Raw genomic sequence first — 15,864 nt, forward strand, 5'->3', positions numbered from 1 at the left:
ATCGAAAAATTGCCATTCTTGAATTTCTTGATGCTTTTCCAAAACTACCATCGCATTATGCGCGTAAAGATACCAACAAATTGTTCGTAGAGTCAATTAAATTACTAAGCATTGTACATGTTACTGGTTTGACGAAACAGCTGCTGACCTGACGTCTAGCACTTTTGTTTCGTTTGTAATTATAGGTAAACCAGAATCTGATGGCAATTAGGGAAATCAAAATTTGGAGTGTGCAACCCTAGGGAAAATGGACTGAACGATCTTGATACTGCTTATTTTTTATTTTGTCCTCAATATCATTAGTCACATTACATAAGTGGACAATACTGTACTTAATAATGAAATATCCACTTCCACTTAATATTATGCAGGTACATAGGTAATACATATTATTATTTACACATACCTATATTTATATATTCATTATCATTATGCCACGGGAAAATATGGATGTAAGTAATGATAATGCAGATCAAAACTCGATTGTTTATATTTTTTTATAAAATAAAAAAAAAAAAATAAAACTATGTTTATTTTCGTAAGTATTAACAGATACACACATTATGAAATTGACTTGGACAGCTTGGACTTGACGAATAGCCGTATTGGAAACTCCTGTAATAACTTTTCATAAAATTATATTGTAATCAACATAGAATATTATAGTTACCTGCTTATAATATTTTTAATTTAAAGTATTAAAACGGGTAAGTCCAATTTACCAATAAAATCTTCAAAATTGAAAATTGTGATGTGTTTGACCCTTCTTCGTCGAATATTTTTCTATACACATTATAAACAAAACCTCTTGCTTGTGATCGCAGCGGCTTTTTCGACATTTTCGAAGATTTTTTAGACAAAATCCTAAAAATTATTCATCAACTGCAAAGAAGACAATTAATTTGACAACCAATTTGATAGTTGTCAAATAAAGTTGCCACATGAAAATCTTTTATTTCCTAAATATAAATATGCCATCAGATTCTGGTAGACCTATAATTACCTGGAAAAGCATTGTGTTAGCCAACAGCTGCCCATTATTATATTTTCTGACGGATGCACTTACCAAAATCGCAACGCAGTTATGTCGAACGCACTATTATATTTTAGTAAAAAATATAATATTACTATAAGTCAAAAGTTTTTATAACCCAGTCACACGCAAATGAAATGCGATTCAGTTCATAGCACCATTGAACGCCAACTTATAATAATATACGGGCATTTCTCCGCAACTCGAGGTCAAGCGCCTATTTTGCGTGAGAGAGGAGGTGGGGGAAACCAGCTAAAACTGAAACCACCCGAGCACATGAAGCCAAGCAGCTTGTGAGGGCTGCCGAAGGCTTGAGGGAGGGACCCGGGAGACCCCAGGTGTCTTGCCCTGTACTCCGCAACCCCCGTACATTCCATGATGACGTGGGCTGCCGTTTCCTCGGACGCCATGCATGCTCTGCATAGCGGACTGTCTGTGATCCCTAAATTAAAGAGATGTTTGTTGAAGGGGCCGTACCCTGTGAGGGTCCCTGTTATTACACGTAGTTGCACTCTGCGTAGGTTGAGAATCGGACGTGCAAGTCTAGAGTCAATGTTTGGTAGGGCTTCTCTGGCATGTTTGCAGTCAGATCTGCTTGAACATTCTGCTTTTTGTGCAGTGCTAGTGAGCTGGGTAATCATCAGCCGGATCCAGCTTGCAGGTAGCGTTATAATTGGAAAAGGTCCCATGACCGGTGTTTCAGATGCCCTTCTGGCTAATATGTCAGCAGCATCGTTTTCTCATGAGTTACTGTGTCCTTTTATTCATTGTAGTACTAGGGAATTTCCCAGATCACATACCCTAGTTAGGGCTAGGTGACACTAGAATTAACCCTGAAGTGATTTCATGGCTTTTGATTGCCATGAGTGCTGCTTTGCTATCCTATACTTTGCATATTATGATAGGATCCGAATCGAAAAGTTTTTACATTCCTTTTGATTATGGCTAAAGCTGCAAGTAGAAGTCCTAGGCATTCAGCCTGAAATACTGTATTACGGGGTCCCAAGGGGTGAGAGATGTTAATGTTTAGGTCCTCAGAGAAGACCCCAGCACCCGTGCCATTTTCAGTCTTGGACCCGTCCGTGAAGATGAGTAAATCTTCGACGCTGTTGTGCTCTGACGTGTGTTCACGTAGTATCTTATATTTCTTGACTTGAACGCCAACTTAAGAACAAAGAAATTTACGTTCCAAGTGATTATGCCACTATAACCAAAGCAGCAAGAAAATCTCGTCCATATGAAGTTGAACAAATTGAAATAATGTTTTTTTATATTAAAACCACTATCTTTGAGCATAATAACGTGTAGTGACAGGATTTTAAATCAACATTTTACTATTATTGATACAAAAACCAATATTAAAATAAAAAAATGTTGTAATCTTTAGAACAATTTCTTCTAAGTATATTGGCAATAAATTGTATCTAAAAAATACGGCTTCCTGTTTAAATACAATTACAAGCAATATCTAATATCTGCATGTTTTTTTTAAAAAGCTTTGAAGTTACATTTCATAAATGATTCCATGATATCTAATATCCTTTGATAATGAACGTAAGCTAAAATAATAATTAAAAACGGTAACGAAAAAGAAATAAAACGTTTTTTTTATCTACTGAAAAATGTAGTTTTTGTAGTTAGCATATATTGACACTTCATCGTCGATATAGGTATATACTATTTACGTTATTATTGTCTATTGGTTTCTTTGTCTACGGTTGAAATATGTTGCGCGGCAATTTTAAACAGTAGTCTGTGTTGTTGGTGTGGCAATAATTTTTGCTGGATTACAACAGCTGCAAACAGTTGTAATCTAAGGCAAACAGTGATTAATTAATACAACAAACATAAGTCATCATATAAATTAAATGATGAATTGTGCATATTATTATAAATGGTTAAGTACCTGATGTACTCAACGGTTAACTACAATTTACGGTCTACCTACCCTTAAAGCTAAATTAAAACACAATTTAATTATTTTAAACACGTTGCAGCATAGAAAAATTTAACGCAGTTGGATATATTTTAACGAATTGTCTTGTTCATATGTTTGGATAACAATAATAATGGTGCCTTGCTGTAAAGAAAACTCGGTGACCTTTAAAAAATCATTAACTTGCATTAAAATTTTTGCTGGTAATAATTATTAATATATTGCATTTTATAAACATGACCTGGTTTTCACATGATAAGCAATGAAAATAGGTACCTATGTCATTTAAAAAAACGAAAATATAAACAACATACCACGTCACTACTCACTACGTCCTAACTCCTAAGAAGTAAAATTATTCGGGTATAATATTATTAAGCTAGCGTATGGAACGGCTAGGGAATGTCAAGTTGGTGGTGGTAGGTGGGTCATCAGCCGATGCCAGTCGGTGGTAAGATGTGGCGGTGTGCGGTTGTGCTTGTCTCTCTACTGGTGGTGACCAGCACCATCGATGTGCGGCTGCTGCGGCGGTACCACGGATCGTCTGCTAAGGTTCGTGAACATTTTTGGAGCAAGCGAATTCGAAATTTAAAATTATTTTTGTCGTTTTATTTTATTTTTCTAAAACATGTCAAACATAAATTAGTTCTTTCCTCTTCTTATGAGAAAAAAAAAATCGATTATGAAATGAATCTAAATCGTCGAATAAAATACGCGAATGACGTAAGGCGATCTAGGTATCTAATGCAAATATAAAAAAAAAAAATGCAAATGAGTTAATAATTTTTAAGACACTTTAAATATGTAGATATATTGATCATCGTGCATGTCGTTTTTCAAGTAGAAAGTTTGGAAAATATGTACCAAACTAATTACAATTTTTTTTCATTAATTTAGCTTAATATTATTTTTTTCATAAAATAATGTTGAAGAAGATGATTTAACCACTGTTTTGAAACCGTCAATAAATTCGAATAATTTTTATAATTAATTTATCAATCAGATATTAATCGATTTCGATCTTGTAATCGATGGCTATTAATAACCTAAGCTAATAACTTTAATAATAACAGTGGATGCTGTTAGAAAACATGAAGTAAAAAAAAAACTTCATGTTCGATATTTGAATACCTAATTTAAGTGGTGTTGTTATCAGACTAGTCCTAAGAGGACAGACGCAATTGCAATCTTATTAATTGTCGTGTCTCATGTATGTAAACTTTTTATAATGTGGGTCCAAATAAATATTTTTCATTTTTTCATTTTTTTTTATAATTTTTCTATCATTATTAAAAACAACTTGGTTACAATACAGTGAACAGATGATTCAAGCATTTCTAGGAAGTCTTGTCAATTAATAAAATATAATATCGTGCAAGTGAAATTATTCGTATTATAATAAGTAATTGATTACATAACATTTATTTTACAATACATGTGAGTATCTAATAATATAATTAATAGCCTATTATATATTTTTTCATGACAAAACAAGAATTGTCGATTTAATAGGTACAAGAAATTTATTGTAATTTAATCTGCGTGATGTATTATTATAATTATTAATAAACTAGCGGTCCGCCCCGGCTTCGCCCGTGGTACATATTTACGTTTTCTCTACATAAAAACCATCCTCGTACTTCAAGGAATATAATAAAAAAAGAATTATCGAAATCGGTTCAGCCGTTCTCGAGTTATGCGCTTACCAACACATTTTGCGATTCATTTTTATATATAAGAAGATTATTATGTTATATACTGTAAGCAAAAAAAATTACGTCTATTCTAATCCAAAGACAGTGCAGTGAATCTAATCAGGTGATCATAATGTATTTCGTAACTAATTCGTGGCAATTCAATTATTTATATTAGCATGAAACATTTAAAAAGTGGCTGTCATTGAAATTATCAGCAAGTTGTGAAACATCGTCGATTTCTCACGTAAAATGTTGGAATACATAATATTATTCATACCTACTGCAACTTTTTCCATTCAGAAAAGGTAACCACTAGTTGCATTGCTATTTAGTACAGATGAAAACAGACTTCAATGAGATTCAATTATGTATATTATGGACTTATACAAATATTCAGGTAAAACTTGTTTAGTTTCGCGGCAGCATAGGCGAAAGCTTTGATTTTCTTGTGATTTTTTAGTCTGTTGAGGTTATAAGGTACAGCTGGGTTTTGTTGCATGGAAAGTGTACCTACCTATTTTCATTTTTATACTTTTTACAAAAACTTTTCTCGCTTAGGTATAAATTAGCTTATATTTTTATGCCATTATGCGTGGCAATATCTAAGTATTAAATACATAAATTGTCTGTATTTGTAATATTAATCCCACCAAAAACATAAATGTAAAAAATGGAGCCAAGTTCAATCGTTGACTTAATTGCCGAAAAAAGAAATGTGTGATAAAGATAAAGATCTAAATGTGTGCCAAGTTCTGTAGACAGTCCAGGAATTTATTTACAAAGATGTATTACATTCTTAGGTGAACTAAAACTCAATTGTTTTATTTTCCCTTATAGAACAACGTTTATTCCAAAATATGACTTTTTTAATTTGAATAGTATAATTATTTTCACAAAGCAAACAACTAATGACCTATTGAACCCCATAATTTGATCAGGCGTGTTTTTTATTTAGTTAATAATATATTGATGTTATTGAACGTTATTATTTGTGAAGTTCTAAAAATTAGCCAAGTCAGCTAGTAAACCATAAATTCGCATATTATTTTTTTTCAAACCGCTTGTAATACTTACTTTGTAACTATAATTTTATCATCATCATCAGCCCACATACGTACCCACTGCTGGGACTCGGGCTTCCTGTGAGAGTACAAACCATTACGCTACGCACGCTGGCCAATAATATAATAACATAATTATAGTTTTACTAGCTTTCCGCCCACGGCTTCGCCCGCGTTTTCAAAGAAAAACCTGCGTATCTCCCGTTCCCGTGGGATTTCCGGGATAAAACCTAGCCTATGTGTTAATCCAAGTTACCCTCTACATGTGTGCTAAATTTCATTGAAATCGGTCCAGTAGTTTATGCGTGAAAACCATGCATACATACATAACCTTTCCTCTTTATAATATTAGTTTATAGGTAATACCTACCAATAACGTCACATAGTAATATCACTTTCTATACACTTAATTTTTTGCTTTTACTCTTAACGACGCTGATCAACACTCGTCACTCATTCAAACAGTTTTTCGTCATGAGAACAATGAATCTCGTTAATTAACGAAACTGTTACATCTAAGGTAAAATTACTTATAATTAGTTATTTTTACGATAAAGCACTTGTATCATTGTATTAAGTAAGAGTAGGTATTATTTATCGTAACAGTTATAACGCCTGAATATTATGTTACTTTTGTTAGACACATAGACATAGACACACATTTATTTACAAACAATAACACACACAACAACTGACAAAAATAATGACAAAACACATTACATACATTGTTAGTTGTTACACATTAATATAGGTACATACTTAGTTATACTTTTGTATCTATCTTGATCTTATGTTTTGTCGTTATTTTTTAATTAAAACTTTTACGTCTTAGCCTGCTTGTAGCAAGGGTGCCCAACATTGTATACATTTATTTCAAAAAAAGAAGAAAATGTGCCACCTGCTTTGCATTCATGATTTGTAATGTAAGTAAATATAATCAATTTTGTGCGCTGAAGCAAAATTGCCGGAAAAGATATACACCGCAGATAATTTCAAGTCTGAAATGGGTACACTCGTAACAGTTGTTATTTTTTCACCAAGCACCATTGCATGTATAATCGGTTAATTTCTAATAAATTGTAACATACGGCATAAGATCACGAACGGTATATAATCGTTTGTAATTACCGTAAACTTCCTGACGTAATTGTAACAAATGTGTCTAGTCGTACCATTAATTTGTTTAATATTTGGCGAGCTAATAACGCTATCTATCGCCTGGTTTTCCTAGGAAATGTGTGTCTTCGACCGGAATAAGATGTAGCAAAAAGGAATCGAAACTGATATTATATAAACTAGCAGTCCGCCCCGGCTTCGCCCGTGGTACCTACATGTTTAAACTATCCTATCTCTCTAGTCGGATCGAACTGCACATGGTGTGCGAATTTTATTATAATCGGTTAGGAGTCCATTGAGGACAAACATTGTAACACGAGATTTATATTATATACAATATACAATATACATCCATAATATAATATTATAAATGCGAAAGTAGCTCTGTCTGTCTGTCTGTTACTCAATCACGCCTTAACTACTGAACCAATTTGCATGAAATTTGGTACATATAGAGATATTTTGATACCCGAGAAAGGACATATAGACTACAGGCCCATGTTGAAAAAATTATGGGTCATTTGACCCACCACCTGACCTATCTAGAATGATATAAGAGCATAAAATAATAAGATTCAGCACTATGACGTCACTTGTAAGCTGTCCACCTGAGTGCAGATGAGAATTCGAAGGTTCAGGTAGAGATTTTCTCCCCTTGTCTCCATGATTTTTGTACGGCGTTGCGGAATAATGGCTTAAAAGCAGTATAGAAATAGTATGACACAGATGCCGTACAAAAATGGTGGTCCACAAAGTCGGAATTTATTTTTATTTTTCGACAGTTGCCGGGGTAAATTTGGTCATTTGATTTTGTACGGCAACTGTGTCATACTATTTCTATACTACTTTTAATCAATTATTCCGCAACGCCGTACAAAAATCATGGAGACAAGGGGAGAAAATCTCTACCTGAACCTTCGAATTCTCATCTGCACTCAGGTGGACAGCTTACAAGTGACGTCATAATGCTGAATCTTATTATTTTATGCTCTTATATCATTCTAGATTGGTCAGGTGGTGGGTCAAATGACCCATAATTTTTTCAACACGGGCCTGTAGTCTAATAGGATAGGTTTTATCCCGGAAATCCTACGGGAACGGGTTTTTCTTTGAAAACGCGGGCGAAGCCGCGGGCGGAAAGCTAGTATATTATAAGATTATCTGGTTAAATGATAAGTGTACGTTTGTAAGGAACATCTTATATATAAAGAAATGGTTAGGAAACACAAGCCATTATCCGATACTTCAGTCCTTAAGTGTGTAATTTGGATTCATTGATAGAGTGGGATTCAATTGAGCAAGGTTAGACAATAATATGTGTATTGGCTTGGCAATTTTTTATTCTTTTATGTAGGTAATAGTTGGGCTATTTTAAAAGTCTATTAGTTTAATATCCCACAAGTAACTGCCACGCTTTGGATATAAAAGTTTAGCCTTTGTTGATAGAACTACTACGGCCACGGATAATCTCATTTCCAAAATCTTTAAGATGCATAATATATCGTGAATTATAAGTATACATTTATGCAACCGAATTAATATCATGCATATAGTCACTGATAAGTAGGTAGTCGTCACGTCAAAATGCGTGTTTGTCAACTTGTCAAATTAAAAATCTGGATTAATTTGTATTTATTTCTTTCCTGAAACATGATAGTTGCGTGTTATTTTTTTAAGTTTACATGTGGGTATGATATTCGGGTTGTTTCAGGAATTTCTTCGGTGAAATAGATCGATCGAATATAAATGACTTAAACATCCTATTATAGTTAGATTTTACTAGAACTAGAACGAGTTATCTAATATTAATGAAGTTACGATTTAGGTTATTTTTTATTTACATCTTTTTTCAGTTGGGTGCATGGAGATACAATGCTACGTTATGTTGTGATATCTCATTGTTAGATTTATGCTAGCAGCATCCAGGATTAATAAAAAAATATCGATAACGAGTTTAATGTTTTATTTAATTAGATCGAGGCAAAATCGCTTCCATCTATGAAATATGAAGATCTGTTGCCATAATCATCATGGTAAAACATTTTGCTATGGTGGATATAAGGTGGATATCCATATACGGGGGTAGGTATTCACTAGTGTAAGTGACTATGCACTTGTCACACTGTTATATGCTTTGAGGGTTTGACACATAATTTTCATTTTAGATTCAAATTCTATAGAATAGTAACTGTTTAGTTTTGCCGCTGCGATTTTCTTTTTTTGCATTGCGACATTCGATTTTGCTATTTTTTTGCGATTTTTTTTTATGTAATTGCGTTGTGATGTGATAATTGTGAAATCTATCGACGTATCTATTTTTTCTTCTTATACAGAATAATATTTTGTTTCAGGTGGATTGTTTTGATTTACCAGAACCGAGGGACTTGAAATTTTTCAAACATCTTGATGGAGCTGGTGAGTTTTTTATATGACTATATTGCTATAATAATTCTGAAGAATTTTTGTTGTTATATTATATTATTTGATATTTTAATGCTTTTTACTTCCTAATAATTTTTAAAGCAGCAAATCTTGAGTTACGTAAATTGAAATAATGCTAGTTTATTAATAACAATCCAACTGTTTTCAGTTTGGCGCTCAAAAAAGTCAAGGAACCTGCATCCCATAAAATACCGTCCCACCCCTATCACAAGGGTACCGTCCCGTCGGATCGACCTCGTCTTCTCAACCAAAGAGGACATCGTCAAAGAACACGCGAAACTAGTACAAGACATCAACGGCCTCCGCCAAGTGCTCTACGTGCCCCCACTCGCAGACGAGTCAAAAGACTACGAGGACTCAATCTTCCACGAGATTCTAGAAACTTCCACGACGCCCCGACCCGGGCCGACTTCAACAAAGCGCGCGAAGACAGGTATTCCAATCCTGCTGGTAGGTGGCGCTACTAACAAGGTGAAGAGTCAGCCAGTGAAGGTGACGAAACAGACGTACAGTTTGGTCGGGTCATCGGTGTCGCCAGTGAAACACCCGTATCCTTTCGTCACGCCGACCAGGTCGCCCATACGGGTGTGTATGGCAACACCCGTAACTTATGCGTCAAAACGGCCCAGCTTGTGGGAACGGATTGTGAACACTATTATACCTAGATAGCTTAAATATGGTTAGTTTGTAGGTTTAGTTAAGATAGGATTCTCAAGCTTTACTCCAAAGATATGTTATTTATTTATCTATCTAATAATAATACATAGTTTAAAAAAACTAAAAAACACGCTTTTGGTTCGGTTTTCTTTATAACGCTTGTTTTTTGTTTTTTTTTTAACTATTATTTATTTTATCAAATTAGTGTATTGTCATCGGTCCTAAATAAATCTACAAAGTTTGAACGAAATCTGGCCGTTTAAAGTGGGTCAAAATCGCGCACAAAGAAGTCGGTTACAAACATACAGGTGAAGCTAATATAAAGCGTGTAAAAATAAGGTGCGTCTTTTAACCGAACTAAAAGCGTGTTTTTTAGTTTTTTTTAAAACTATTATTATTATTTAACTCTGACCTATTCCTTATATTGTAATTTAATTTAATATTTAAATATTATGTGTATGTTTGTAATGTTGGAACGAAGTTCCATATCGCGCGGTACGCTGGCGAGCGTCACGAAAAATCCTCACGACATTTGCAGTGCGTAGCGCTCGGAGAGCGTGTATAATCATTTCTTCACTTCATTTAACTGCTAAAAATTGTTAATTTATCAACGATTTTTGTTAATTTATTTCAATTTAATTATAATTTTTGGGTAGACGTGCTCCTAAATAGATCGCATCACTGCTTTACATAAGGCAGGATAGCGGTCAAACGTCTACCTATTTAATATATAAAAAAAAATATGGGTAATACTTATTTCAAAACGTAAGGAACTTCGTTCCAATCGGGACATTTTTTTCTATAGATTTAAGAATTTTATGGAGTATTAATTAATGTATAAATAAGTACATATTTGTAAAAATTTGCAATGTCATAGACGGATCAGAATTTTTATTAAAAAAAAATAAGCATTCGTCAATTTAGCACACAAAAAGTTGTTGCTCATAATTTTACAAACATCGAGATAATATTTTCCAATTAGGCTCTTAATAATTATTAATTACATTATGATTTTATATGCGTATTTGTTATCGTGTCTTATTACCTATTAAACTAACATCGGAAAAATAATTGGAATTCTAATTCAATATCATACTAACTAATATAAAAACTGTTATTAAGACTTACAGAACCGTGCGTATATCTCTCATTCAACAGATTATACTCTAGTTATAAATATAGGAAACAAAGCAAATTATACATTATCTAGCTATGAATTAATCGTAGAAACGTTATTAGCGTAACGTATTGTTCCAGATTTCTCATCGTTTTACCGTACTGAAAGTAAGAGTTCTGTTTAATTTCATATTGTTCTAAAGAAGCGTTCATGTCGATTGCTAATAGGCATGACGACAGTATCCATAAATGATCGTATTAGTGTTTTTAAGGGAAAATGTATAATAAATAAATTAAATATAGCGACTTAGAAATCTTAAAAACATTAAGATTAATGAGATTATCAATAAAATAAAACATTGAAATTCTGAAGTTCGCCATTTTGACTAAAACACGCGTGACGTCACGCATAAGTAAACAACTCACGTCAGATGTATTTTGTTGTTATGAATATGTTGAGAATACGCATTTTTATTTATTTTCTATTGTTTCACGTATGCTTTATCGACTCAGAACAGAAATATAATTGCGAATTCACGAATACATGGTTCGGGATTCTCCGCGCCAACTTTATACAATAATTTCTTATTATTTTTTCGCTTGAAATAATTACTAACACATTTTTGAGCATTATTTTTATGTGGATTCACACTGCAATACTGCACACCACTTATAAACTTTGTAATTCGTTTCTATAACACATATTAAATAAAGACTTTTTTAATTTTCTTCGCAATGCGTACAAATAATTACGTATTTACCAAAGTTTGACGTCACGCCTACGCCATGACACCTGCGAGCTGTTTTGGCACAGATATTAAATATTTTTTGAAAAATGGCTTTAATCTTCGTTAAATTTAAGTATATTACCGAAATATAGGGTTTTTCTTGTATAGTAAACGTATACACACATTATGGAAGAGAATTTCAAAATCTTTCGTCACGCCTAGCAATTTACGTGACGTTTATTTTTCATTAATGAGAGTGTATAATGGCCGTTCCCAATATCGTATCTATCTTCGGTTTGACCCTACTAAAGATAGAAAATGTTATCTATCTTTTGTTTTGGCGTCCCAATAAGCTTACTAGCGATAAGCTTACCTATCTCTGATCGCTATCTATCGTCTGGAGGACTAACTGCTTACTAGAGGTATATATTTTTTCTCTTTGAATTTGTCTATTTGAGAGTCCCAATAACGTTTTGACAGCTGTCAGCCAGTAGGTAATGGCCGTTCCCAATATCGTACCTATCTTACGATAGATAGAACCTTACTATATAGTAGCTATCGGAGATCTATCTATGACCGTAGTTTAAATATTGGGAACGGCCTTAAGGGTGTTTCGAAAACAGCGAGGTAATTTTGAGTAGGTAGTTGTGAAAAAGAGGTTTTTGCTGTAAACCAATAACTATGTATAAAAAAACATTATTTATTTAGTTGTTATTGTGTGTGCTGTCTTTTCATATTTTTTTTACGTTTTGTATTGTGTAACAAAATATTTATTATGTGCAGTTACTATCTACTAGGTATACATTATTTATGATACATATAAGAAATATTTTTTTCTTAAACATTTATGAACTTAATTTGCAATCTATGAAAGTACTTGAAGTACGAGCATTTAGTGAGGCAGTATCGCGTAAAATGAAATTAACATACTCGTATTTACAATTAATACAAGTACAACTGTACAACAGCTAATATAATTTGAAATTTCTGCATTTAAAATATTTTAACTTCAACTTAACACTCGATTCTTTAAAACCTACAAAGTAGTTTATCATTCGAATTATTCTAGTAAGGATTAAAAGTATGTTAAATATATAATAAATTAATATATTAGAGAAATAGTGAATAGGCCTCTTTATAATTACGTGTAAATCACGTCATTGCGTGTGAGATAGTCAATTATGTATTCGAGACATTGAGAACCGGTGTGTTTAACTACTGTAAAAGTTCATTAACAGGGACATAATAATTATAAAATTTACCCAAAAGAAACTCGTGTAGTTCCCGTTCCTGTGGGATTTCCGGGATAAAACTGTATTTGTCCTTTCTCAGCTTAAACTATCTTTTACCTAAACTATGTTTGTTACAAATTTCATCCAAATTTTTACAGGATCCGGATTTATACTTTCGCATTTTTAACATTAGGTGGGATTTTGGCATATTCTTAGAAAAATTTAACGACCCAAATAACTACGATGGTTTTAGATTGTCATTAGATTAAAACATTGCAAAGTATGTTGAAGATATAATGCTATATATTCATGCCCTATAATTCTAGACAATAATTCCAAAATTATTTGTTATTTTTTTTATGAAATATTATTTACTCGCGTACATCGTAAAAATGGTCGTATTCTCTACTTTTCAAATTTACCTATATGACAAAAGTGTTCGTGCAGACACTTCATACTTGGTACATATCTCGTATCTATTATATTCTCATTTTTAAAGAGAAAGAGTGCAAATGTGTTAGTTACCCTTTCGCAAAAACTAGGAAATATGTTTTTAATAAAGACAGTTTCTCTGAAGGGAACACTATTAATTATTACACCTTGTTTTATGAAAGCGCAACGCAATATAATATTACTTCAATATTTATTACACTATTTTACTCTTTATGCAGTTAATTATTTTTAAAATTTATTTAATTTAAGCCAAAAAATACTAAACATTTACTAATTGTGTACTGTACATGAATCTTATAATACTTACTATTATTTTGAAATACAGGAGCTGAAGACTAATTTGTAAATTGTAATGCATTATACCTATATTATAATAATATATTATCTATGTTTCATTCAAATTAATATTATTTCCAATGATTTTTAAGTGGATAAGTGCGTACCTATATAATCTATAATATTTCTTAGTTACTTTTATGACATTGTAATACTATAGTTGAGCCAATTTAATAGGCAACATTTGACGTCTATCAATTTTATCTTTGAAGAGAGGTAACCTGCTTAAAAACATCGATTAAAGTGAATTAATCGATACTGACTTGAAACATTTGTCAATCGAACTTGAAACACATTTATTAATATAAGATGATTTTTATTCAGAAGTAATCAATGCATTCGATTCTAGATGTCAGATTTCGATTTTTAGAGTAACGTCTCTGGTATTTAAAAAGAAAAAAGGTTTATTGACACAAAATTGTAGCGACGTCAGTTCTTTAATTCGGAAATTGTTTATTATGTTTAGAATGGTTTATCAGTAAAATGAAATCTTAAAATTACTTGTATCGGTCATTATTATTATAAATATGTAATCGTATTTGAAAAAAGTTAAGCAAATGTGCAGTTCTAACAAAACGAAATATCATGTTATTCAATGTCGTCGTTACTAGGTTACATTGTTGAATTTTGTTGAACTGTCAAATGTTGCCTATTAAAATGGCTCTACTATAGGTTCTTTTTTATTCTGTTTGTATGATATAATTCTGCATTAAATTTTTGACTGACTGGTTAGCTTGGTTGGTAGTGAGCCTGCCGTCCGAGCCAGAGGTCGTGGGTTCGATTCCCACCCAGGGAAAATATTTGTATGTATGTTATATTATATATGTATGTTTATCAGCCCCCCTATGCAAGTGGCTTTCTGTTAGCGTAGCGTTCAATAGAATGGACTACGAATGTATGAGATTGACGTAAGCTGTAGATAAACATGTCTACAGCTTACGTCAATCTCATACATTCGTAGTCTATTCTATTGAACGCTACGCTAACAGAAAGCCACTTGCATAGGGGGGCTGGCTTCCATAACAGAAGCGAAAAGCTTAGTATGGGATCAGATCGTGCCGTGTGTGAAAATATATGTCCTGAGAGAGCCTGTGCCCTAATGCGCCAAAGATGTTTATAAAATAAGAAATGATGGTAATTGTGGAAATCTCTTATTTTAAAAATGTAATCTTCTTCCTTCCTTCTTCCATAAATGTAAATAAATTCTACTCAAATGTTGCTATGGGAATAAGTTTTAATTAAGTTAGTGATGAGTTACCATGTAATGCTTCTGTTTTATTAATAAAATAAATAATTATATAATAATACATAACTATATGCTTTCGTATTATTTTATAATAATTGCATTATATTCTTGTTAATTTATGAATTATATTTTTTTAAGTATTAAAACAACATTGCTTACTTGTATATAAAATAACATTTATTCGATTTCAAACATGTAACAACTATTAGATCTTATTTTATAATAAAATATATTTTCTTAGTTGCTGCACGAAATCCCGATTAATATTCATAAATTATTACTAAAGTTTACATAACAATAAACAACTAATCTTTAAGTACCTACTTAGGTACATATTAAAATTAAATCATAATGTGTCATAATGTCACTAATTTTTTATGAAAACTCGAATTGGATAAGTATGTTGTTTACAATATTGTAAGAATGACTACTAATACATATAAATTTATTATATTATGTAGAAATAAATTTTAGAAATACCGAGTTTATATAAAACTAAGATAGAATTTTGAGTCCGCGTCTTTTCACATAGTAAACAATCTAATTACTAATTATAAAGTACACCTTCAGGCCTTGTCTGAAACTTCTAAATCCCTGGAAACTTCTAGATTTCTTGTAGTTTCTATAAACATTCACTTAACCCTATTTATAATTCACGTTGGTATTACCGTAACAACGCATCAGTCACGCAAAATATGAAATGGTAATGAACGGCGAAAGTGTTTACAATCCAAAGATAGGATGAATTGATGTTCTGTATTTATCTTTGCTAATGGGGGTTTGGCAGGCGATTCTTTGTTACCAATTTACA

General features: G+C 32.3%; 1 protein-coding gene across 1 annotated transcript; it reads left to right on the forward strand.

Annotated features, from left to right (window-relative positions):
- The first annotated feature begins 3,382 nt into the window (after positions 1-3,382).
- On the forward strand, positions 3,383-10,966 carry LOC149490989 (uncharacterized). The gene is made up of 3 exons (XM_089696396.1): positions 3,383-3,521; positions 9,195-9,258; positions 9,434-10,966. Exons 1-3 carry the CDS (start codon positions 3,408-3,410, stop codon positions 9,952-9,954), a joined length of 699 nt encoding a protein of 232 aa, XP_089552522.1. The 5' UTR covers positions 3,383-3,407; the 3' UTR covers positions 9,955-10,966.
- The last annotated feature ends 4,898 nt before the right edge of the window (positions 10,967-15,864 follow it).

This window comes from Colias philodice, chromosome 1 (genome assembly GCF_061535455.1).
Source record: "Colias philodice isolate Cphi_HAF_F1 chromosome 1, ilColPhil1 Martin Lab GWU primary, whole genome shotgun sequence".
NCBI classification, from domain to species: Eukaryota; Metazoa; Arthropoda; class Insecta; order Lepidoptera; family Pieridae; genus Colias; species Colias philodice.